A 26,350-nucleotide genomic window follows, 5' to 3' on the forward strand; every position below is an offset into this window, starting at 1 on the left:
ACAGTTGGTGGCGGTAATGCACCGTGTCGGTTTGCAAACCGCCAATAAACTTGACAGAAGAAGAAGTCACGCTGGAGGAAGGCGCAGAAAGTGTCGTTGTAACGTTTGGCGTTAGCTTGTGTACGAAGGTGATGACAGTTTTTCATTAAACTTATTAATAAATAATAACGAAGGCAAGCATACGGATTTGTAAGTAACTTTTCTGCTTGGCGATGGATTGTTGTGTGTGCAAGGTGTTTGTGGCCCAGCTCACTGAGCTAGCATGCTACGACATGATGTGGGCGTTGTCTTCACGTTGCACGTCGTAAAAAAAGTGCAGGATTATTTGTTTTATAATGTCAGATGTTATTAATAATCCTGCAACAGCAAGTCCATTTGACTTGACTCGACGACAGTTAAAGAGTTCATCAAATAAATAATGTTTATTGAATTTACACCAAATTCTTTTTTTTGTACATGTACAGTGTATAAACTATACATACATTCACACACACACACACACGTGTGTGTGTTTGGTGATAGTACAAGATATCAATATAAAGCTTGGTGTTATCATTTCCCACAGGTCTACTTATTTCAGTGTCCCAGCTGTGCCGTGACAACCTGCATAATGGAGAATGGGGTGACCGTTGTGACGCATGCTTTCGTGGATGTGCGTCTGACAAGTACTGTTTCCTCATTTGAAGTACAGCGGCGGTACAACAGAGGGCTTACTATAGCAGACCTGAAGGTGGGTCTCACACAACTGTACGTTAGATATTATTATTACTGTTTGATTTATATAATTGTCATCAGTTGTTACAAATTGCTGCACGAGAATGTTGTGTCCACATCCCAAACAACACATTTGCATTTTTTTTCCCCTCTAAACTTAGTCCATTGTCAATTGTCAGGCTTTTGTTTTATTATCTGCAATACTGTTTCTGGTGCATCTAGAGAAATTTGGAGATGATTGTTGGTGCCAATGCTTCTTCCATGGACCTGGAATTGTTCAGCGTCACTGATAATTTTGTACAGAGGCTTGATGACAATGAAGCCTTGCTGGGTTCCTATCCAGTGGACGATAACTGCAGGATTCACGTATGTATGCACTCTTTTTTGAGGCGCTCACATTATGGCACATTTTCATAACTTTTCTATTACAAGAAGAAGTAAGTCCTGTATAGGCCCTGAGGCCTCTTGGCAAAGGTGCTTCTTTCTAGATTCTGTAGCGCAATGCAGTTAGTCTATGACCTACACTGCATAGGATACCAGTCCGATGCAAGGTACTTCTCCAGGCAAGGCCAGTACCCATTTACAGCTGGGTGTACTGAGACCATGTAGATGAAGTATCTTGTCCAAGGACACAGATGAAACAGGTAGTATGACTGGGAATCAAATCCAGGTCTTCATATTGGTAGCTCAAGTTCTTACCTACTACTTATCTTACCTTCTTACTGAACCACTGCATGGGTGGATGGTGGCACATTTTTGTCTGATGCTGCCAACTCCTTCACCTGTTCTTTAGTTGTAATCCTGAGGTCTTAATGAACCTTTAGAAGAAATTCCTGGGTATTAAATTGGGCCGCCTTCCTCAATGATATAAATCCTTTATGGTCCCAAGCTTATTATATTTTTGTGTATTAGGTTGTATAGTTGCTGGTGAGCTTGAGATGCTGCTAAGGAGAAACCAGATTCAAGGATCTCCACAATTGTCCTTCAGAAGCTTTGTCTTAATTCTTCTGATTTTTTTCTTCCTCCTTTTAAGTTATATCATAGGTAGTTTAGTGGGATATGGATTACCTTTATGTAGACCCGAGTTTGATTCCCTGGTCAGGCTACCTGTCTGTGTCCTTGGACAAGACACTTCATCTGCATAGTCTCAGTCCTCTCAATTGTAAGTGGGTACTGGCCTTGGCTAGGAACGTGACCTGCGTCGGACTGGCATCCTGTACAGTGGAAGTCAACGAGTCATTTCCTTCACACTAGAGGAGGGTAACTCCATCTTTATTGAGTGAAAGTCCTGCCATTTATTGCTTCTACCTGTGCACCTTAATAGATGATTTCACTGATTAGCTCATCTACCTGCCTGAAGAGTTGAACTTATTAAAATCAGCTGGTTTATCAGGTGGATAGAACAAATGTGTTAGGACTTGTACTCACTGGATCTGGTGTTTTCCGCATCTGCCGGTGAGCCACTGAAGATCTGACATAGTGAAGAATAACTAAAATAAATCTTGTAGCAGATAAAATTCCAACTGACTTAACGACTGCATTTACATAGCCAGCAATAATCCAATAATTACCTCTGCCAACAAAGTTAGCGGAGGTTATGTTTTTGCCCCATTTGTTTGTTGGTCTGTTTGTGAACAGCCTGGAGCCCACAATTTTTCATATCATTATGAAATTTTTACTGGAGTTTCACATCCTGATAGGCAATAACTGATTCAGTTTTCAAGGTCAAACATCAAAGTCATTAAAAAGCTTGGAAAACTCAACTATCTTTAACACTGAAGGAATTTTCAAAAATTCACGAGTGTCAAAAAAGATCAAATTTCTTTCATATTCTTTCAATGAATGTAGCGCCTTGGTAGATATGGGTGGATCTTCAGGTATTCAACACCCCCTTTACTTCTAATCTCATCTGTGAATGATTTTTATTTAATTATGTAGACATCTGTGTTGCACTGGCCTTCCTTTACATGTTTGGTCCTGACAGGGTTTCACTGGATTGTTGTGGCTGGCAGAATCACAGAGAACTTCCCCTTTTCTACTTGTATGCTATGTGCTGTTTTTAGACATATTACTCAGAGTAGAATCTCTTTTTTTTGTTATTGTTGTTTGTTTGTTTTGTGATACATATTTACATATTATGAAGGCCTGGCTTCAGTCATGAAACATTTCTATTTCATGACAGTTGTTTCTTTTTTTTTACATTGGAGACATAAATGTGTCAGGGGCCTTATCCTCAATAGCATTTGACAATAAGATAATACTGACCAAAAGGATGTACTCACTTCCTTTTATGACCTATAATAAGCATGTTACAGAAATACTATAATATTTCAGATCATGAGGGATAATTAATCCTCAAGAAATGCATGTAATATAAAAATATTTAAAAAAAAGATAAACTTGAAACAAAGTGCTGTTTGTGTTTCGTAATAAATCAACTCTTTGTTGATGTTTTTGAAACTAGAAGTAAGTCCAGTACAGTCCCTGCGGTCCAATGAGCTGGTGTGTGTCCTCGGACACTATTGAGAAAAGTGGATGAGAGTCTGACTCCCTGTGGATGTGATGCCAGTCCAAGGCAGGTTACTTCCCTAACCAAGGCCTAACCCAACCCATCGACAGCTGGTTTGGACTGGAACAGTGCAGATCAAGTGTCTTGTCCAAGGACACAGATGGGTAGCCTGAGGCACAAACCTGGATTCAAGCCCTGGATTGTATTTTGGTAGTTCCATCTAGGAGGATGAAAAAATATTAATTTATACATGCATTTGTTTGCACCGTGATAATGTGGGGCGTTAGATTTTAAACGTTTGTTTATATAGTGTATATACACACTCTAAACATAATTTATTGCACAGGTTATTGATCGAAGTGGAGCGCTGTCTGGGGAGTACAGTGATGTTTCCAAAGTGGAGAAGTTTGAAATATCAGATGATGCTTATGAGCAGAGAACAGGTAAACTCTGGCACACTCCTGTTTTACTCTCATTTATATGTTTACAGAAATTGAAAACATTAAAGGTAGTCCTTGATTTGATTCATCAGCAGAATAGCATCAGAATAGCCTTTATTTGCCAAGACGGATGGAGACACACATTTATCAGAAACATGATTGTATGGCTCATAGATCATGCATACATACAGTAGTGTTCAGAATAATAGTAGTGCTATGTGACTAAAAAGATTAATCCAGGTTTTGAGTATATTTCTTATTGTTACCTGGGAAACAAGGTACCAGTAGATTCAGTAGATTCTCACAAATCCAACAAGACCAAGCGTTCATGATATGCACACTCTTAAGGCTATGAAATTGGGCTATTACTAAAAAAAAAAGTAGAAAAGGGGGTGTTCACAGTAATAGTAGCATCTGCCGTTGACGCTACAAACTCAAACCTATTATGTCCAAACTGCTTTTTTAGCAATCCTGTGAATCACTAAACTAGTATTTAGTTGTATAACCACAGTTTTTCATGATTTCTTCACATCTGCGAGGCATTAATTTTGTTGGTGTGGAACCAAGATTTTGCATGTTTACTAGTGTGCTTGGGGTCATTGTCTTGTTGAAACACCCATTTCAAGGGCATGTCATCTTAAGCATAAGGCAACATGATCTCTTCAAGTATTTTGACATATCCAAACTGATCCATGATACCTCCTATGTGATATATAGGCCCAACACCATAGTAGGAGAAACATGCCCATATCATGATGCTTGCACCACCATGCTTCACTGTCTTCACTGTGAACTGTGGCGGAAATTCAGAGTTTGGGGGTCGTCTCACAAACTGTCTGCGGCCCTTGGACCCAAAAAGAACAATTTTACTCTGATCAGTCCACAAAATATTCCTCCATTTCTCTTTAGGCCAGTTGATATGTTCTTTGGCAAATTGTAACCTCTTCTGCACGTCTTTTATTTAACAGAGGGACTTTGCGGGGGATTCTTGCAAATAAATTAGCTTCACACTGGCGTCTTCTAACTGTCACAGCACTTACAGGTAACTCCAGACTTTGATCATCCTGGAGCTGATCAATGGGTGAGCCTTTGCCATTCTGGTTATTCTTCTATCCATTTTGATGGTTGTTTTCCATTTTCTTCCATGCGTTTTTTTTTTTTTTTTTCCATTTTAAAGCATTGGAGATCATTGTAGATGAACAGCCTATAATTTTTTTGCACCTGCGTATACGTTTTCCCCTCTCCAATCAACTTTTTAATCAAACTACGCTGTTCTTCAGAACAATGTCTTGAACGTCCCATTTTCCTCAAGCTTTCAAAGAGAAAAGCATGTTCAACAGGTGCTGGCTTCATCCTTAAATAGGGGACACCTGATTCACATCTGTTTGTTCCACAAAATTGACCAACTCACTGACTGAATGCCACACTACTATTATTGTGAACACCCCCTTTTCTACTTTTTTTTTTTTTTTTTTACTAATAGCCCAATTTCATAGCCTTAAGAGTGTGCATATCATGAAAGCTTGGTCTTGTTGGATTTGTGAGAATCTACTGAATCTACTGGTACATTGTTTCCCATGAAACAATAAGAAATATACTCAAAACCTGGATTAATCTTTTTAGTCACATAGCATTACTATTATTCTGAACACTACTGTATATACACACATACAAGCTGGAGCTGTTGCCCCCGTGACCCTATCCCGGATAAGGGGATGAAGATGTATGTATGATTAGATGGAGATGTGCGTTTATCATAAAAAAGATCAGACGGAGACGTTTTTATCATTTTAAAAAAAATGATCAGATGGAGTTGCATTTTAGAATCAATTTTAAGATTTTGTTTGTTTTGAAAGCGATTAATGGCCTTACCCCTTCTTATCTGAAATTCTAACTCTGCACTTACAGAAGTGCGCTGCAGTCATCTGGTCAACTTTGTAAGTACCCAGATCAAAATATAAATTTTGGAGTGATCGTGCTTTTATGGTAGCTGGCCTCAAACTGTGGAACAAGTTATCCCCGATTTACGCAGTATTTCTGACTTCGCACATAAATCAAAGCTCAATGTTTATTTAAAGTGGCTTTTAATACCTTGTGGCATTGACATGTTTTGCTTTTATATGTATTTTTTATTCTATTGTATGTTTGCTTTCTTCCTTGTGAATTTTATCTCTTGATTGAATTGTAAAGCACATTTTTAAGGGAGGTGACGGTCTAGTGGTTAAGTGTTGGGCTTGAGACCAGAGGATCCTCTGTTCAAATCCCTGCCTGACTTGAAAATCACTAAGGGCTCTTGGGCAAGGTTCTTCATCCCCTAGTTGCTCCTGGTGTGTAGTGGGCGCCTTGCATGGCAGCACCCTGACATCGGGGTGAATGTGAGGTACTATTGTTGTAAAGCGCTTTGAGTGTCTGATGCAGATGGAAAAGCACTATATAAATACCATTTGGTCACCTTGTGGCTGCTGTAAAGGGCTATATAAATAAATGTTGATTGAAATGTAAAGAACTTTCAGGAGTTTAAAGAATTCTGTTTTGACCACAGTCTTACCTGCTTCCCTGCAGAATCAGCAAGGTCATTCCTAAAGAAACAAGGTTTAGGCCGCTTCAATGAGGAAGAAATGGCCAAGAAGCAAGCTGAGCAAGCTGATCGGGAAAACAAACAGAAAGCTGCTGCTGATGCTATCACTGTTGGCAGCCGATGCCAAGTGCAGGTTGCAGGACAGCCCACAAAGCTCGGCACAGTTATGTATGTAGGTAAGTGTGTACAAAGATAAGTGGGTTTACCGTACCTTGATAAATTCAAGAGCTACATCATCAACAACATTTGAGTTTATCCTTTCCAACAAGTTTTATGAACTTTTTTTTTTAGTTGGGAATAACTGACTCATTTGTGTGTAACTTGAACTCATAATCCAGAAGAGGATAGACACTTGCAGTTATAGACAGAGCGAGATGCTCTATGTCAGGGGTGGGCAACTTGTTCCAGAAAGGGCCAAGAGGGTGCAGGTTTTCTTTGCAGCCACTGACTCCACCAGGTGATTTCACTGATTATCACTTTGAACAGATGGAATCAGTTAATCAGTGGAATCAGTGGCTGCAAAGAAAACCTGTACCCTCTTGGCCCTTTCTGGAACAAGTTGCCCACCCCTGCTCTATGTGGTCTAAAAGTTCATAGAGTGGGGAAACCTAGTATATGATTTTGAATATCAATTTTGTAATAGATTGGAAAAGGTGTTCATAAGTTAGTAAACATGACATACACATATGTCGATGGAGCACAATTCTGTATCCTCTGTCTCGTGTGTGTGTGTGTGTGTGTGTGTGTGTGTGTGGGGGGGGGGGGGGGGGGGGGGTCTGGTGACTGATGCATACTGTGTGGTTTTGGAAAGCTCCACCACAAGTATTACGTAACTGCTGCCCTCTTCTGTTGGTTGGTGGAAATATTTAACTTTTTTTTTTACTTACTTCCCATTTAATCATTTCTATGCAAATGATGTGAATTTATTACAAAGACAGAGTACCCAGTCTAAGTAACACTCACTGATTGCAGGTACCACAGACTTCAAATCTGGCTACTGGGTGGGTGTGAAGTATGACGAGCCCCTCGGGAAACATGATGGAAGGTAAAACCACTGTCAATTCCCATTGACCAGTTTGCCTAAATTTCCAATTGACCATGTTTTTTGTGTATGAATTCTCTCTGCAGTGTTCAGGGGAAGCGATACTTTGAATGTCAGAACAAATATGGCGCATTTGTGAAGCCGCTGAATGTGACTGTGGGAGATTTTCCCGAGGAGGACTACGGTCTGGATGAGATTTAAGACTGTATGATTTTCCACAGGCTTCGAGTTTGACTGCTTTCTACCGCTATATTTGAGCATTAAACTGTTGTACACTTGTAGCCAGATTATGGGAATTCATTTGTAAGCAGTGATTTTTCTTTTACATTCAGGGGGGAAAGAAACAAACAGATGTTGGGGGTGGCACTGATTGATTGAACTTGTGGCCTGGTATGCACATTGAAACACAAAAAATCCCCCAATTGTTCCAACCCTTTAATCTTATAATTTCAAACTTTCAAAGGGTGGAAGACGAATTTAAGATGTAAACTTCTTACCTGAATAAGACTTATATTGCAAATAATATCAGGAATGCTCTCACGAAAGCAGAAATAAAAAAATAAATCTGGGAACTAATTTTAATCTTCATTAAAGTCAAATCAGTCTGTGCCTCTCTGATCCTATAGTTCTGTACTGAATAAACACATTACGTAGAATTCTGCTGTGTCGAAGGAGAGCTTTGATGGTTGTATCAAAGTAGCTAAGACACAAGCTTTGAATTAATAAAACTTCACTGACTGTTCTGTTGTTTCCAACAAGTTTGTAGTTTTGGGGTTTTCGTGTTTGGGGCGGCCCTCTGTTAAAGACTGAATCCATCAATCATATTTCCCCACATGTTGTGGGTTTGTAAGTAGGAGAATGAAAGATTTTTTGTTATTTTGGTGCTTGTTAGCATTTTTTTTTTCATGTCCACTTCCAAGCAAATATTTGCATTTTTGTTTTTTCTTCCCAACTTTCTTTTCAATTTCTCAGTAGTGGTTTTTCCACTGGGAACTCGTTACATTTACATAAATCTGCTGAAAACAGCCACCATTTCTGTGCATTTTCTTCATCAGAGCCCACATTTCAAACAGGTTTCCGAAACCAGTTGAGCTATGTAAAGCAATGAGAAAACCTCAGACCAGTACAAATGCTGTGTGAGTCTGATGTACTTAAATCTGACACAAATAGGTGATAATTAGATCCAATTCCAGATACAGGAGAATACCCACCTGTTCTCAGAATTTAGAGTTTTGAGGAAAAATTTTGAGTAAATTGTTGGAGTTGTAATTGGAGCAGCCGATCTGCTCTGTGTAAGTCTGATCCCATCAGATCTCAGAAGCTAAGCAGTGTGGGATCTAGTAGTACTTGGATGGGAGACCTCTTTGGAACACCAGTGGCTGTGTGTGTTTCTCCAGGTAAAACTGGAGTTGCGTCAGGAAGGGCATCCGGCGTAAAACTTGTGCCAACTACCTGTGCAGATCTAGCTGTATCCGCTGTGGCAACCCCGAATGCAAAACGGGAGCAGGCGAATAGACAACAGTTGGCGTTATAATTGGAAGAAAAATCACTTTTGATCCACAGTAGCATCGCTATCTTGTGGCTCAGCGGTGCTATTCTTTTTGAGTAGATGGAAACTTTGCGATTCTTTACATTTCACCCTATCCAAACAGATTTAACTTTGTTTATAGTATATACGACCATTGCATTATTTGTTTTCCGAGTGGATGTAAAATTTAAGTTCCTACATTATTCACTGACTGAAATTATTTTGTTATAAGTGAACTGAAAGCTGCCCTGTTTACATTAAAACTATCAAACTGTTCTAAAAATCTTATTTGGCATTGTTTTTTTTTCCTCGCGGATCTTTCTCCTCTGTGTTTAAAGTCTTACAGTGAATGAGTTTTATTTGTGGACAATTGGGTTGTACAGTCAAGGCCATAAATAATTGGACAGTGACAGTTTCTGTAATTGTGCCACTGTACACCACCACAATGATGACAATGGAGTTGAAATGAAACAATGAAAATGTTCTTGTATAGTAGATTAACTTTGATTCAAAGGGTTGAAGCAAAGCAATCTTTATAAATTTCCAGAGCCCATAAGTAATTGGACAACATAACGTAATCATTTTCATAAAAATCTTAATTTTTTACATCAAGTCTTCTTTAAACAAGCTAAGGGATGGATATATGAACATTTCTGGGTGATTGAATATATCTTGTACTTAATTTACATAAATCATTGAGAAATACAAACGGTAGAGGACTGTGTGGTACATTAGTGTTCAGAATAATAGTAGTGCTATGTGACTAAAAAGATTAATCCAGGTTTTGAGTATATTTCTTATTGTTAATACGTGGGAAATAATGTACCAGTAGATTCTCACAAATCCAACAAGACCAAGCATTCATGATATGCACACTCTTAAGGCTATGAAATTGGGCTATTAGTAAAAAAAAAAAAAAAAAAAGTAGAAAAGGGGGTGTTCACAATAATAGTGTGGCATTCAGTCAGTGAGTTGGTCAAATTTGTGGAACAAACAGGTGTGAATCACTAAACTAGTATTTAGTTGTATAACCAGTTTTTCATGATTTCTTCACATCTGCGAGGCATTAATTTTTTGGTTTGGAACCAAGATTTTGCTTGTTTACTCTCTTCAAGTATTCTGACATATCCAAACTGATCCATGATACCTGGTATGCGATATATAGGCCCAACACCATAGTAGGAGAAACAAGCCCATATCATGATGCTTGCACCACCATGCTTCACTGTCTTCACTGTGAACTGTGGCTTGAATTTAGAGTTTGGGGGTCATCTCACAAACTATCTGCAGCCCTTGGACCCAAAAAGAACAATTTTACTCTCATCAGTCCACAAAATATTCCTCCATTTCTCTAGGCCAGTTGATGTGTTCTTTGGCAAATTGTAACCTCTTCTGCACGTCTAGCAGTCATTGAGTGAGAGTTGAGGTACACCCTGGACAGGATGGGACCACATACAGAGTTCTACACATTCCCATACACACACTTTTTGACCTTGTTTTGAGTTCACAAGTACATTTTTAAATGTTAACCTTTGCCTGCTGGAACTACATGCTCAGTTTCCACGTCCTGGGATTCAAACAGGGGACCCCTCACTCTCGAGGCCAGTGCATAACACTTTGACGATTGCACACCATGTGAGAGCATGCATGAAGGAAAATAATTATATATATATATATATATATATATATATATATATATATATATACGAGGTCTGTCCATAAAGTATAGGTCCTTTTTATTTTTTTCAAAAACTATATGGATTTCATTCATATGTTTTTATGTCAGACATGCTTGAACCCTCATGCGCATGCGTGAGTTTTTCCACGCCTGTCGGTGACGTCATTCGCCTGTGAGCACTCCTTGTGGGAGGAGTCGTCCAGCCCCTCGTCGGAATTCCTTTGTCTGAGAAGTTGCTGAGAGACTGGCGCTTTGTTTGATCGAAATTTTTTCTAAACCTGTGAGACACATCGAAGTGGACATGGTTCGAAAAATTAAGCTGGTTTTCAGCGAAAATTTTAACAGCTGATGAGAGATTTTTAGGTGATACTGTCGCTTTAAGGACTTCCCACAGTGCGAGACGTCGCACAGCGCTCTCAGGCAGCGTCGTCAGCCTGTTTCAAGCTGAAAACCTCCACATTTCAGGCTCTATTGATCCAGGATGTCGTGAGAGAACAGAGAAGTTTCAGAAGAAGTCGGTTTCAGCATTTTATCCGGATATTCCACTGTTAAAGGAGTTTTAATGAAAGACGTGCGGATGGGTCCGCGCGTCGGCTCGCAGCCGCCGCGACGCTCCGCCACAGGAAAAACACCTCTGTTGGAAGCCTTAAGGACAAGTTGGAACATGTCCAGCTGTTAAACAATTTCTCATATACTCACTCCACTGAAAGCCATCAAAAGCCGCCTGTATTTTACAAATGGTTATCAACACGGAGGTGTTTTTCCTGTGCCGCCGCTCCGCGCCGGCTGCGTCCCGACGCGCGGACCCGTCCGCACGTCTTTCATTAAAAAAATCTCCTTTAACAGTGGAATATCCGGATAAAATGCTGAAACCGACTTCTTCTGAAACTTCTCTGTTCTCTCACGACGTCCTGGATCAATAGAGCCTGAAATGTGGAGGTTTTCAGCTTGAAACAGGCTGATGACGCCGCCTGAGAAAGCAGCGCGACGTCTCGCACCGTGGGAAGTCCTTAAAGCGACAGTGTCACCTCAAAACCTCTTATCAGCCGTTAAAATTTTCACTGAAAACCAGCTTAATTTTTCGAACCATGTCCACTTCGATGTGTCTCACAGGTTTAGAAAAAATTTTGATCAAACAAAGCGCCAGTCTCTCAGCAACTTCTCAGACAAAGGAATTCCGACGAGGGGCTGGACGACTCCTCCCACAAGGAGTGCTCACAGGCGAATGACGTCACCGACAGGCGTGGAAAAACTCACGCATGCGCACGAGGGTTCATGCATGTCTGACGTAAAAACATATGAATGAAATCCATAGTTTTTGAAAAACATAAAAAGGACCTATACTTTATGGACAGCCATCGTATATATATATATATATAAATATATATATATATGTGTGTGTGTGTGTGTGCATGTATGTGTGTAATATTTGATTCCACATATAAACTGTTATGTTGGGTAAAACCTGGTACTCCACCACAAAAGATTTACTACCACTGATATAAAGAATACATGTAAAGCAACTGGTCATTTGGTGACATTGCTCACAGATTACTCCACCCATCCATCCATTTTCTTCCGCTTTATCCGGAGTCGGGTTGCGGGGGCAGCAGCCTAAGCAAAGCCGCCCAGACCTCCCGATCCATACACACCTCCTCCAGCTCCTCTGGGGGAACCCCAAGGCGTTCCCAAGCCAGCTGAGAGATGTAGTCCCTCCAGCGTGTCCTGGGTCTTCCCCGGGCCTCCTCCCAGTGGGACGTGCCCGGAACACCTCTCCAGCGAGGCGTCCAGGGGGCATCCGGAAAAGATGCCCGAGCCACCTCAACTGACTCCTTTCGACGTGGAGGAGCAGCGGCTCGACTCCGAGCTCCTCCCGAGTGACCGAGCTCCTCACCCTATCTCTAAGGGAGCGCCCAGCCACCCTGCGGAGGAAACTCATCTCGGCTGCTTGTACTCGCGATCTCGTTCTTTCGGTCATGAGCCAAATCTCATGACCATAGGTGAGGATCGGAACGTAGATCGATCGGTAAATCGAGAGCTTTGCCCCCCTACTCAGCTCTCTCTTCACCACGACGGTCCGATACAGCGACCGCATCACTGCAGATGCTGCACCGATCCGTCTATCGATCTCTTGCTCCATCCGTCCCTCACTCGTGAACAAGACCCCAAGATACTTAAACTCCTCCACTTGAGGCAAGGACACTCCACCGACCTGAAGAGGGCAAAGCACCTTTTTCCAGTCGAGAACCATGGCCTCGGATTTGGAGGTGCTGATTTAAGTACTGGAGAGGAGAATTGGGCCGATGGTCGAACCTCGGATTCAGGAGGAGCAGTGTGGTTTTTGTCCTGCTCGGGGCACACTGGACCAGCTCTACACGCTCCATCGGGTGCTCGAGGGTTCATGGGAGTTTGCCCAACCAGTCCACGTGTTTTGTGGATCTGGAGAAGGCATTCGACCGTGTCCCTCGGGGCACCCTGTGGGGAGTGCTCCGGGAGTACGGGGTCCAGGGTCCTTTGCTAAGGGCTATCCGGTCCCTGTACGACCGCAGCAGGAGCTTGGTTCGCATTGCCGGTAGTAAGTCAAACCTGTTTCCAGTGCACGTTGGCCTCCGCCAGGGCTGCCCTTTGTCACCGGTTCTGTTCATTATTTTTATGGACAGAATTTCTAGGCGCAGCCAGGGTGTAGAGGGGGTCTGGTTTGGGAACCACAGAATCTCGTCTCTGCTGTTTGCGGACGATGTGGTTCTGTTGGCTTCGTCAAATCAGGACCTTCAGCGTGCACTGGGGCGGTTTGCAGCCGAGTGTGAAGCGTCCGGGATGATGAAAATCGGGATGAAAAAACAGATTACTTGTCATTGTCTATTTCCTTGGCTGTGTACCACCTCTGAAGACTGACGTCGCTTCAATGACGCCACAACTCAAGTCTCGCGATGCGGAGCGCGATTTCCCAGCCAGCAGTGTGTGTGCAGAAACGAGGAAAAGATGGCGACACAGGACAGGGAAGGAACCAAAGCCACCGTGAGCAACGGCGAGGTAGAATGAATGACACACTTATTTACATCTCACATCTGTATGATGGATTCGGTGCTGTTTGTTTAGCGTTACCGTTGAGTTATTTTACCGTGGTTAAGGATGGTTGAGGGGTTGACGTTCTCGGTGCCGGGTGGCTTTAAAGTCCCCCCCCCCCCCCCCCCCCCCCCCCCACGTTAACGGAACGAGATGTTAACTAGCAGCCTGTGAACTGGTTTAACTGGAAAATGTGCGGCTGTGACAGGCACTGCTTTAGTGTTGGTGAGTTTATTGAGTCAGCCAGCTGACTGCTGTTTTCACAAAGGCCTGAATCTGTCCAACCAGGCCGAGGAGCTCGTTGCTCACCTCAAACTTACGTGTTTTCACTTCGACTGTAAACCCAAATATCCAGCTTTAACGGCCGTATGATAAATCAGAAGGGATCATCCTAGTATCTTTGGGTGTCCCACTTTAAGATTGAAAGCTTGGACCTCTGTGTCAAACCTGTGGTCCGGGGGCCATATGAAGCTCTACAAAACGTGGCATCTGGCACATTTGTCCCCCCCCCCCCCCCCCCTTTTTTTTTTGAGTGACTGTTAATTGTATGTAGCCTAACTTAAACGGGTTATGTTAAGTTTATGGTATTACATAACCCCAACCATTGTCTAAGGTGGTTGGGGTACAGCTACCAAAGCTGCAACATATACGAGTATGTTATATAGCACCTGAATAGATCATTGTCATTTTATTGGTGGTTTGTATGTCACGTGACATGGATCATTTTCCATGGTGCTCCATTTTTGCAATCAAATTTGGTTCCATATGATTTGTCCATTGCACACTTCAACCACCACTTACGCGCATACGAGCAACGACGGCACTTAGTAATTTATTGACACATCTAACACAAAAGAATAAACTAATCCGTTATGCCGTAAGCCACCTATTCCCTGGGACACATCTAGCTAAAGTAGAACTGCTGTCGGATGAAGAGGTTGACAGATTTCTGTCACAAATTTTCGCTGGACTGAGAAAAGCAGAAGTACTCGTACACGAACAAGTCAACACACGACATCAGCTACAGACTACATTGTCAGGATTGTTTTTGAACTGTTTTTGCAAGTTGACAGAGCAATTTTGGAATGGATTGGATTGGACTACTATTTAAAAATTATTGCTAGTGTTGGGAACCTCTTGACATCAAAGGACCAGTGATGCACACCAAAATGTAAGGCCCGTCTCTCTTGTTTATAAATTATCAAAATTTTAGAAGCTATATAAAACAAATGATGTTCTTTAATTTGTTCAGTGGTACAAATATTTCATGAGTTGATTGATGGAACATTCCATCTTTCACCTCATGAAATATTTGTACCGTTGCACTCATAAACATTCTTTATTTGTATAATAAAAGTGTCAGGGGCAAGGCTAACTAAATTTTGAACTGCCCTGAGCACCCACTCGTTTGGGAGTTTAATTTGCTCCCCTACCTACAACCCCTGGCAAAAATTATGGAATCACCGGCCTCAGAGGATGTTCATTCAGTTGTTTAATTTTGTAGAAAAAAGCAGATCACAGACATGACACAAAACTAAAGTCATTTCAAATGGCAACTTTCTGGCTTTAAGAAACACTATAAGAAATCAAGGAAAAAAGATTGTGGCAGTCAGTAACGGTTACTTTTTTAGACCAAGCAGAGGAAAAAAATATGGAATCACTCAATTCTGAGGAAAAAATTATGGAATCACCCTGTAAATTTTCATCCCCCAAATTAACACCTGCATCAAATCAGATCTGCTCATTGACATTGACCCTATGCCATGACATTGACCCTATGTGTCTTTTTGCAAGGAATGTTTTTGCAGTTTTTGCTCTATGGCAAGATGCATTATCATCTTGAAAAATTATTTCATCATCCCCAAACATCCTTTCAATTGTCCAAAATATCAACATAAACTTGTGGATTTATTGATGATGTAATGACAGCCATCTCCCCAGTGCCTTTACCTGACATGCAGCCCCATATCATCAATGACTGTGGAAATTTACATGTTCTCTTCAGGCAGTCATCTTTATAAATCTCATTGGAAAGGCACCAAACAAAAGTTCCAGCATCATCACCTTGCCCAATGCAGATTCGAGATTCATCACTGAATATGACTTTCATCCAGTCATCCACAGTCCACAATTGCTTTTCCTTAGCCCATTGTAACCTTGTTTTTTTCTGTTTAGGTGTTAATGATGCCTTTCGTTTAGCTTTTCTGTATGTAAATCCCATTTCCTTTAGGCGGTTTCTTACAGTTCGGTCACAGACGTTGACTCCAGTTTCCTCCCATTCGTTCCTCATTTGTTTTGTTGTACATTTTTCAATTTTTGAGACATATTGCTTTAAGTTTTCTGTCTTGACGCTTTGATGTCTTCATTGGTCTACCAGTATGTTTGCCTTTAACAACCTTCCCATGTTGTTTGTATTTGGTCCAGAGTTTAGACACAGCTGACTGTGAACAACCAACATCTTTTGCAACATTGCGTGATGATTTACCCACTTTTAAGAGTTTGATAATCCTCTCCTTTGTTTCAATTGACATCTCTCGTGTTGGAGCCATGATTCATGTCAGTCCACTTGGTGCAACAGCTCTCCAAGGTGTGTTCACTCCTTTTTAGATGCAGACTAACGAGCAGATCTGATATGATGCAGGTGTTAGTTTTGGGGATGAAAATTTACAGGGTGATTCCATAATTCTTTACTCAGATTTGAGTGAATCCATATTTTTTTCCTCTGCTTGGTCTAAAAAAGTAATCATTACTGACTGCCACAATCTTTTTTCTTGATTTCTTATAGTGTTTCTTAAAGCCAGAAAGTTGCCATTTGAAATGACTTTAGTTTTGTTTCATGTCTATGATCTGCTTTTTTTCTACAAAATTAAACAACTGAATGAACATCCTCCGAGGCCGGTGATTCCATTATTTTTGCCAGGGGTTGTATATTAAGAACTAGATGTGCCAGGGATGCTTTTATTCCTGTGGCTATAAGGGACCCAAATTCATTGTACTGACATCTCTTGAATCTTGTATACAGTATGATTTTTATTTATTTATTCCTGTCCATTTTCATGATGACAGATTTACCTGTGTACTGTCCAATTGGATTCTGTCATTGGTTTTGGAGGGAAGGAATATTTTTCTTGTTGTGCGTCTTGTGTATACAATGTTGATAGCATCGAGTGGTGCTCTTTTGTGTATGTGTCTTAGACATCCTGCTGCACACTAAATTTCCTTTTATAAGGATAAATAAAGTGAAACTTGAACAAATTTGTGTTACAGGGCTATGGTCCTTCCAGTTTAATCCCGAGTAGCAAATTGGGACACATTTTGAAGCATCATAGTAGCTTCTTGATCCATCTTGTCAGTCTTGAACTTCATATGTTTTTAATGGAGTACATGGAACAAAAGTCAGTTCAATGTGCATAGATACATTTTCACATTTCCACACCTTTTTACATTTTTATAGAAAAAAGTTGGAGAACAGTGCAAAGTAAAGATAACAACAGCGATATTTAAAGTGTGCTCAAAATATTGATACCATATCCTCAGTATACCGTTGCACTTCAATAGTATTGCACTGAAAAAAGAAAAATGTAGTCTTAATATAAAAAACAAAACTCACACACAGACAAACCCCTGTTCCCACCCCCATCCCCCCACCCAAAAAAAAGAATAAAAGTAAATAAATACAAACTAAAATAAATAATTAAATATAATTAGGTACCAAAATAAAAAGAAGGGGAAATGAAAGGAGATGTAGGAACTAATTTGAGTCGAAAAACAAAATGAATGGTCGCCACTTTGTGTCAAATTTACTCACATTTCCTTGCCTGATAAATCTTATTTTTTCTAATTTTAAGAAGGACATGACCTCGCTAATCCAGAGTTTGTTAGATGGAACATTTACTGATTTCCAATTTAGGAGGAGATGTCGTCTCACAACTAAAGATGTGAAACCCAAGACCTCTCTTTGGGTAGCTGTATAGTTATTGTAATCTTTAGGAAGGCCAAAAATAACTATATGGGGAGATACAGCAATCGTCTTCAAAAGTACTTTAGACATTGTGTCAAAATATGTCTGCCAGATATTTATTAAACTTGGACAGGAAAAAAACATATGTGTCATATTACAAGGAGAACCAGAACATCTATCACAGATGTCTGCTGTATTTGGAAATATCTGTGCCAGCTGAGTTTTAGAGTAATGGCTTCTGAACACGACCTTAAATTGTATTAGAGTTAGGCGGCACAAATAGATATCTTATGAATATCACCTAATGCCGATTCCCACCAGTGGTCTTCAAAGACCACGTCTTGTCAGTCTTGAACAAACTTGGGTTACATGGTAGTTACGGCCATTATCGGCACCAGATTTGAAATTGGATCCAGTTTTTGAACTGTTCAAAAATTTCATCCCGATTCTCGAAATTGTTGATGGCACCTGGTAACTTTGGGGTGTTTGTAGTCTTACCAGCTTCAATCATTTTCAAACTTATTTAAACAGGGTATTTGGGAATCTGTTCAAAGTTGAACAGATTTTTGGGTGTGTTGCCAGGTCTGCACTTTATAAATTAGCCTGTTAGGAGGCAAGCCGGATTAAATTGTTTGATCCCGTTTTTGAACTTGTTTGGATTTTGGGCAATCGTAGTAGAACCGCGCCCTGTGGAATAACCCTGTAACCATGTTTTGGAGTATTTTTGTAAACACAGACAATGTTTAAGATCATCACTTTGAAAAGTAACTTTGTCCCTACATATGGATTTCGATCATACAGTGGGGATAAAAAGCATTGTCCTCTTCTTCTTACAACTGCTTGCAATGCTGTCACCACCCTCCACTTTTCTTCACATATTTTTCAGTTGTCGGGCTGCAGACGTAAAATACAATTAGCGCTCATGCTCATTTCAGCAAATATGAACAAATGTCATTAACAAAGAGCAAAATGTGTTGCCAAATGACACCAATGACTAACAAAATGACATCTGTTTCCTCATGCTACTACTAGAGATGTATTGACTACCAAGCAGCAGACACCAGAAGACTGAAGCGTAAACAGTAACAGTCAGTAGTAGGGCGGCATAGCAAATCAGTTGTTCATTTTGTGATAAAAGCATGTTTATTTTCAGATATGGAGCCATCCTGGAGCTGACCTCTGATGAATCAACTCTTTACCCCTGTACAAACTAAAACTGACCTTTGTCAACATTTTCGCTGTTTTTAGCCCATAACTCCATGGAATTCAGTCATAGATAGTCCAAACTATACCTTTTTGGATTCGTTATGATCAGACAAGTAATTTGGTATAGTTTTGATATAGTTATTTCAACATGATTAGAGCATTTTTAAATTTTGACCCCTGTGTAATTCTTTGTTGACCCCTGTAGCTCATTAAAGGTCAGCTCCAGGATGGCTGCATATCTGAAAATAAACATTAGTTAATTTAGAATATGTGTGCCAAATTCAATGCTTTTATCACAAAATGAACAATTTTTTAATGGAAATTTTAGCTAAGCTGCACCACTACTTCGATTATGTGAAAAATGATAAATGTGTGTTCTGTTTAGTTGTTTGTCACATCCACTGCCACCAGCAACACTGGCACAGTCATGCTTGGGGAAACTTCTTGTAGGCTGTGGTTATTTAAAAAAAAAATCATTGTGTGGCAGTCAGAGTTTAAGAAAAAAATATACATATATAAAGTAATAAATTAACACTTTATTGTATGTCATTCCAAGTTGAATTTAATTTGTTATTTTTTTTACTTATCATTCTGCTAGGAAGTGACTCGTGTACATCACAAAGGCTAACTGATCAGGCAGGGAGACTGTTCAGACCACCATGCTTGGATATTGTTACACCTTTCCAGTTGCGCATGTGTGACTTCAAAATGTGACTTGGATAAATAAGTCGATGGCTGTTGACCAGTGTGATGTCATTACTGGTTAGTCATCTTGTGCACATGTTTTTTCCCCTCACAATAGCGGCATCTGTCTGCTGAGTTGTCATGCTTTCACAAACACATTTCTGGTGATTTTCAAGTCATGTGCCATATCTCCTCCTGTAGATATGGTTATATACGGAACACTGCTTCAGTCACTTGCTACAAAGGACATGATTAAAAAAAAAAATCACTGGCAACCAGTGTGTTGCTCTACATGACAAGTCACTTAACACCATTTCTGGATGTCTTTTGATTAAATCCGTCACTATCTCACCATTTACTTTAGATCTAAAAACAGCTGGTCACTCTTGCCTTATCTTAAGGCCCTGTCACACTTTGACAATTTAGCCAGCGTATGCCAAACGTATTAAATGCTGGCATAAGTCCAATAAGTTAAGAATAAGTTATTATATATATATATATATATATATATATATATATATATATATATATGTTAAGAGCAAATTGAAGCACGTTGAAACACGCTGAAGCTCGCTGTTGTACGTCCGAATAAGTTGAGCGCCTCAAAAAATTTTGGGCATGCTGAAAATTTTCAACAAGTGCCAGCATATGACTCATACGTCCCACACATGCAGGACATAAGATGTAAGTAAGTTATGTGATTGTTGGCAGACGTTTCTTGTAATTTACTCATAAGTCTAAATCCGTCCATTAATGCTGCAACCTGATTGATCAGGGTGATCACGCCTGATTAATGTGCTATTTAAACATTTAACGTGCTGTCGCTGTCAGTGATCACCACACTGACAGATCACATCGACAGATCACACAGAACTTCATTCAGATCGCACCTGATTGCAGTCGACTGGCGCTTTAAAAGTTTAAATCATCACAGCGTTTCATTTTTCAGGTTTGCGATGACCTGATCAGGTCCGCTGATCAGGAAGCAGCCGGCACTTTCAACATTTAGAGAGACAGCCCCCATTCATTCACGGCAACGTTTAACCACAGCCAGTCCACTCATCACTTCTCTGTACACAAGGAAAATGGTCCACCAAGAGAAAAAAATTAAAATAAAAAATAAAATAATGTTAAATTACTCTTTCTGACCCGCACCACACCGTGCAGTACCGACCCGAACCACTGGGTGGAAACGGGGCTGTCGGCATAAGCTGGATAATTGTCAAGGTGTGACAGCTGCATTAATTTATTAGACGTGTGGTAGCGTGCACCAGAGGTCGGCATACGCAGGTTAAGTTGTCAAGGTGTGACAGGGCTTTTACAGAACACCCAAACATGCCCCCTTCAGACTGACATCTAAACACTTTAATGCTAATAACACTGAGGCACATTGAGAGTAGGATACAACTATGACAATATTTCTCCTTTGGTTTATAATCTAAAAGTGTGTAAAAGTAATTGTTTGTTTTGAATACATTGTCAATTGTACTTTCAGAGACTGACCAGTTTATCAATTCAGGTGTTTCATCACAAAATATTTACTACCACCAATGTAATGCATGTATGAAACTTGTCAGTTTAATTTTGTGAGCTTGATGACAGATCTCCAGGGTTTTTTTTATGTGTGTTTGTTTTTTGCAGTCACTAACTTACACAGGCTTGAGCAACATAGTAGTGCACTTTCTGTTTGCATTTTCAAACACTTTTTTCAAACCTGTAGAATTCTTGTAGTTTACAATAAACATTAAAGCAGTTCTGTTGCAAGGGTGGTGGCCAAGTGGTTAGTGCGCTTAGTTTCAGTGTGGAAGGTTCCCGGTTCAAACCCTGTCACACTTCTCCATGCAATGTGGAGTTCCATCAAGAAGGGCATCTGGTATAAAACTTGTGCCAAATCAACATGCAGATTACATGTGACCCCTGAGTGAAAGAGAAGGGACTTACTATTAAAGCAGTTTTGTCACGGTCAACCAAAGCAGGTGGACCTGTGGGATAGGAGATAAGTGACCGGGGTTCAGTTCCAGGGGTGTGATTCAGATTACCTGTTTAATTGGACCAGACACTTCATCTCCATTGTGTCAGTCCACCCACCTGTAAAATGCACTGACATCCCATCCAGGGGGATTCGTAGGCACTGAGCCACGTGATGCTGTAGTATCTGTAGATAAGCACCTGCACCAGTTGGCCCCAGGGCCCATTTAGAATTTACTTCAATAAACTCGGGCAGCATGATGGATTAGTGGTTAGCACTGTTTGCCTCACAGTAAGAAGGTCATGGGTTCAATTCCCACCTGTGGCCTTTCTGTGTGGACTTTGCATGTTCTCCCCGTGTTTATGTGGGTTTGCTCCAAGTGCTCTGGTTTCCTCCCACATCCAAAGACATGCAGGTTAGGTGAATTGGAAACTTTATAATTGTCCAGGTCCCCCTTGTAAAAGAGGTCTCGATCTCAATGGGACTAACCTGGTTAAACAAAGGTTAGATTAAATTAAAATTGGAACACTTTTTTTTTTTATCAGCGATCCTATCAGCCTCATAGGTTCCTGCTGTGCATGCTTACTGAGGCTGTGTTGTAAAGCATTTACTCTGCACCCTGCTTGAAGATGTGGTTAAGTGCTAATCCAAGCATGTAAATTGTTAATTATTATCTTGAGCTTGACTAGATGACCTGCTTGTTGTTGAGCACCTTTTTGACCAGTATAATGATTTATAAATGTATCCTCCGTGTCTGTGAAAACATTGTTTTATCATAACAGATGATTCAAAGGGAGCTATTGTGAACCACTTCAAGGTTTTGGGTGGGTTAACTCGTGCTATTTTTTTATTTTCTTTTTTTTAAAGATATAAGTAGGCTGGCTGATTGAACACAAAAAGTATTTTTCAGCTAGAGTCCTCTCTGTGTTTAGCTGTGGATCACCATTGTGTTGATGATAAGGGGGGAGATTGGATGTTGTGATAGTGAACGAGTCTCATGACTTGGCATGTGCTTGTCCATTGTGTCATTTGAATAGAATGTGGGCCTGCTGGGGATTACGTGAACATACTGACATCTGAAAGAGCCACATAGTAACAGATTGTAGTGATTGGCCATATGCAGTTATTATCTTGACCTTTGAATCATTTGATTTCTTTGTAATTGAATCCAAACCGTGCACAGACTCCACAACACACATTAACAATATGTGGATTGTGATTTATTTATTTATTGTTTAATATAAAATCAATGTGGAATCTGTAAATAGTAAATTACGTGCTTCCTCCCTGTCCACCAAAATTGGAGAGAAATTTGCGTTGTTTTTTTTTTTTACCCCATTTTCACCGAGAGGTTCGGGTCAGTATGGCATGCTATTTTGTGCCTTTCCACATCCAGATTTAGAAACGGATACAAAAATAACCGACCCGTAGCATACCATACCACTTTTTTCGGCACCCTTTGGCTGGGGTCCCAAAATTATGGACCAGTTACAAAAGGGAGGCGTTAACCCACTGCTGTCCAGTGCTTGGCTCAGCAGCTAAAGCGAACCTGCAGGCCTCATGTGAACAGTTCAAACTGTTTCAAATACTAAAACCATTCACACACTAAAAAAATTAACTCATTTTAAAGGTTGAAAGAGTCACAGCGCCTCATTCATTCATGTCTGTGTTTACCACAGACATCAGTCGACTCTTCAGCTCTGCACATGATGAAAATAAATCCCATGAACCATTGAGACAAAAATTTAATTAATGAAATTGAAAAAAAAATTTTAATTGCACTGTGTGGATTCCATATGGAGAGGACGAGGCTGTGCGACAGTGTACATGCTCTCAATGACATGCATGTCAATATCTACGTGCTCCGCGTATCAAACAAAAGGTACTGCTGGCGGTGGAAACGCATGTCAAACCCAACCTAACCGTTCCGACTCGTACTGAACTGACCTGGTCCGCTTGGTGGAAATGAGGCTTTAGAATTCTAAATTTAACAATTAGAACTATGTATCTGCAGCTTGGGTTTAAGGGGGAAGGTAACTAACACACCCGCGTGGTTTTATGGAGGAGTCCTGATCTGTTTCAAGATGTAATCAAGTCTTCACCAATATTCTCTCTGCCACCAAATCTGCTGAAATCTGTTAGCCTTTTTGAGATATCGTGTAGATAAACGCTGGTAACTCTTGTGGTAATGCTAATTAAAAAAAAATTGTATCGCAGTGACCACTGCTCATATTTTCTGACAAAGTGACATAATACTGTATTACACCACTGCAATATGACTAAACATTTTTTTAAGCTGTCTTGTCTCTTGTTTATTTTGCTTTGTAAATTTTTTTCAGTTTCTCTTGTATAATATTTACTTTCTAACACGAACTTTGTTGAATGCAAAGTCATCTTAACTCACAAAAACAAAAATAATCAATGTAATTATCTTCAGAGGTCATTCTGTTCACTAAGTCCACTCAGCAACTTGTTGTGAGTTCTCATGTCATAATGACATACAGACCATTTGTGCATATTGCGTCTTGTCGTTGAAACGGCTAACCTTAAATGCAGCTTAAAAAAAAAAATCAAGTAGTTTTGTCTGTCAATTAAGCATTCCTTTTTTTCCCCTGCAGCTTTGTGAGGTCTAAATGCCCTGTCTAAAGATAATCCTCAGATAGCTGTGATATAAAACTGTAAAATCCAAACAGTCCATAGTTGGTAACGGACGAAAGAAGATAAATTCAACATATTTATTTGTGTGCCTGGTTTACTACTTTGAAAGTAGAAATGAAAAATTGACAAATTATTCACAACTGTAAACTGTGGTTGTCAGGATAAATTCTGTCCCTCCAGCAAACTTTTGCATCTTAAAACTCAAGAATTGTGGAATTAAAATCAAAATTTTTATACATTAAAGCTGGGAGGTCAAAGTTGTGCCTGCCAAAAAAAAAAAAAAGCCTTTTTTTTATTGACTTCACCACCCACGAGATGGTGACAGAAACTGCTCAAATTGACTGTTTATTCATTAGAGAAGTTAACTTTTGGTGAAAATAAGATTGACAGCCAGAAATGAACTTATAGTTGTGTCCTTTGACCTTATGGACAACTTAATAATAATTGATCATTGTTACAGTTTTATATATTTTGAAACCTGTGTGACATCTGTTGGGGTCTGTACTCATGGTTTCATAATCGGCTAATTATTTACGTTGTGGTTTACTAAATGTCCCACTGTCCTCCAGTGGACATAATGTCCTTACAGATGCAAAAGAATCTTGTTAACGAGATATCGCAGAACAACACATCACCTAAACATGTTCATATGTGTGCAAAAGAAGCAGAGTGTAGCGTTATATACTAGGGTGTTGCTCGTGGTGATCCTCGGGTTCTAGGTTGGGTAGTGTTTATAAAATTAGGTAGCTGACATTTTTCAAGGGTGTTGATAAATTATGCAGTTTTTCTAATAATTTTAACTGAAAGTGCAGGTAATTAACATGAGAAAGTTATTTTGAATAATTGTATTCATTATTTGGCATGTTTAGTTGATATCATATTTTACAACCGACAAGGTTGAGAGATTTCCTTTGTTCAGAGCTTGTCTGGTTACCAGGGACTGATTCATGGTGACATCAACATCCATTGTTCACTATTTTTTACCTAATATCCTTAATTTCCCTAAAAATATTAGTCTTGTCAACTTTCCATTTTTGCAGCGTTCATCCTTGACCAAAAATACATAAGCATGCCAAACAGCAAATGTCAGCTCTCCCCAGTTTCTCCGTAATCAGAGTTGCATGCACACGCACACAGAGGCCACTTGGCTTTTAATATATAGATTTTACCCACCAGTGAAGTTGCTTTGATGATGATATTAGTTTTATGTTGCTGCCTTGTCAAAGTTATTGTGACTATAAGTGTTTGTTTTGTTGCTGTAGGTGAGCAGTAATGGCACTGCTGCTGCGACAACAGATGGCCAGGCTGTGCAGACGGCTGGAAACGCACAGGACCCTCAACAGCAGCAGCAACAACAACAACAAGCACCCAATGCTTGGCAGGTCATTAAAGGGGTCCTCTTCAGGTAAAATTCAGTCTTATTTTTCTTTTTTCTTTTCATAAATCTAGTTTACAGGTACAGTAAAGGTCATTTATTTCTCATTCAAAGAGAATAAATATGCACCATAACTCACTCATGTCAGCATAAGGATGGATGGAGTGTGTCTCAAGTACATTGGCCAATGGTTACATACTACATTACAGAGCACATGTGTGCAGTAAGCATGCTGGTTAATCGGCTTCTCGATATGCTGCACTTCACAGTTGGATGAATTCTCTTGGCAAAAGGTGAAATGTTGCATAACATGGATTTGAATAAATTTGTGAACAGAGTTTGAGTGCAAGAAGCCTTTTGTGCACATAGAAGACATTTAGGATATTTTACTACAGCTCTTTTCTGGTTTGCTCTGATGCTTCAAAGTTCACCAAAACCTAATCAGTTGATTGTCATTGCATGTCCTTTTGATTTGGAGGTGTACAAGATGATTGTTTATTATTTTTGAGTTGTCGTGTTAACCTGGAGGGTGTTCATGTATTCATTCACTCTTAAGCCTTATTTATGCTTGTACAACTCCGTAACTCCATGGCTATGCAACAGCATTGACATGGGCGTGACCTTTTCGAGGTTCTCAGTCACATTCGTGTGAGTCTTACTGGAATTTATCACCAGAATAGTAGGGGGCGCAACGTGAAGAACAAGGCAGAGACTTTCTTTACGCCTACACTGCCACTGTTGCTGGTCTTTTTCCCCCTCCTTTTTCTGGATTAATTGTTTCTCAACAACCTCCAATTCTTTATATACGTAATCATCAACCTCCAAACCAAAGTTACATGCAATTTCCCCTCCATGAATTTCTGGTCATTTGAGTGTCTTCGTAATTTTTCGACTCCACGTTGTAATGTTGGTCATATTTGTGAATATTTCTGCTAAATGTTC

The 26,350-nt window shown here is 40.1% G+C and overlaps 2 protein-coding genes across 3 annotated transcripts in view; both read left to right on the forward strand.

Annotated features, from left to right (window-relative positions):
- The first annotated feature begins 39 nt into the window (after positions 1-39).
- On the forward strand, positions 40-9,096 carry tbcb (tubulin folding cofactor B). Of its 2 annotated transcripts, none has more exons than XM_034169221.1 (7): positions 40-189; positions 566-730; positions 937-1,080; positions 3,570-3,666; positions 6,226-6,417; positions 7,214-7,286; positions 7,370-9,096. In XM_034169221.1, exons 2-7 carry the CDS (start codon positions 611-613, stop codon positions 7,482-7,484), a joined length of 741 nt encoding a protein of 246 aa, XP_034025112.1. In that variant the 5' UTR covers positions 40-189; positions 566-610; the 3' UTR covers positions 7,485-9,096. The 2 variants fall into 2 exon arrangements, with proteins under 2 accessions (XP_034025112.1, XP_034025113.1); XM_034169222.1 differs by having other exon boundaries at positions 67-128.
- A 4,316-nt stretch (positions 9,097-13,412) lies between these two features.
- clptm1 (CLPTM1 regulator of GABA type A receptor forward trafficking) overlaps positions 13,413-26,350 on the forward strand; it is a 38,707-nt gene continuing 25,769 nt past the window's right edge. Inside the window, exons 1-2 of the mRNA XM_034169220.1 lie at positions 13,413-13,522; positions 25,296-25,438. Of these exons, the coding sequence (XP_034025111.1) occupies positions 13,472-13,522; positions 25,296-25,438 (194 nt within the window). The 5' untranslated portion in view covers positions 13,413-13,471. The remainder of the gene's footprint in view (positions 13,523-25,295; positions 25,439-26,350) is intronic.

Source organism: Thalassophryne amazonica, chromosome 4 (genome assembly GCF_902500255.1).
Source record: "Thalassophryne amazonica chromosome 4, fThaAma1.1, whole genome shotgun sequence".
Taxonomy (NCBI): Eukaryota; Metazoa; Chordata; class Actinopteri; order Batrachoidiformes; family Batrachoididae; genus Thalassophryne; species Thalassophryne amazonica.

What these genes read in the sequence shown, in the direction of transcription:
- tbcb (XM_034169221.1), top strand. Translation starts at nt 611, where the DNA reads ATGGAGAATGGGGTGACCGTTGTGACGCATGCTTTCGTGGATGTGCGT. An exon ending in ACGATAACTGCAGGATTCAC is followed by an intron (nt 1,081 to 3,569) that starts GTATGTATGCAC and finishes TTTATTGCACAG; the next exon opens with GTTATTGATCGAAGTGGAGC. An exon ending in CTCGGGAAACATGATGGAAG is followed by an intron (nt 7,287 to 7,369) that starts GTAAAACCACTG and finishes TTCTCTCTGCAG; the next exon opens with TGTTCAGGGGAAGCGATACT.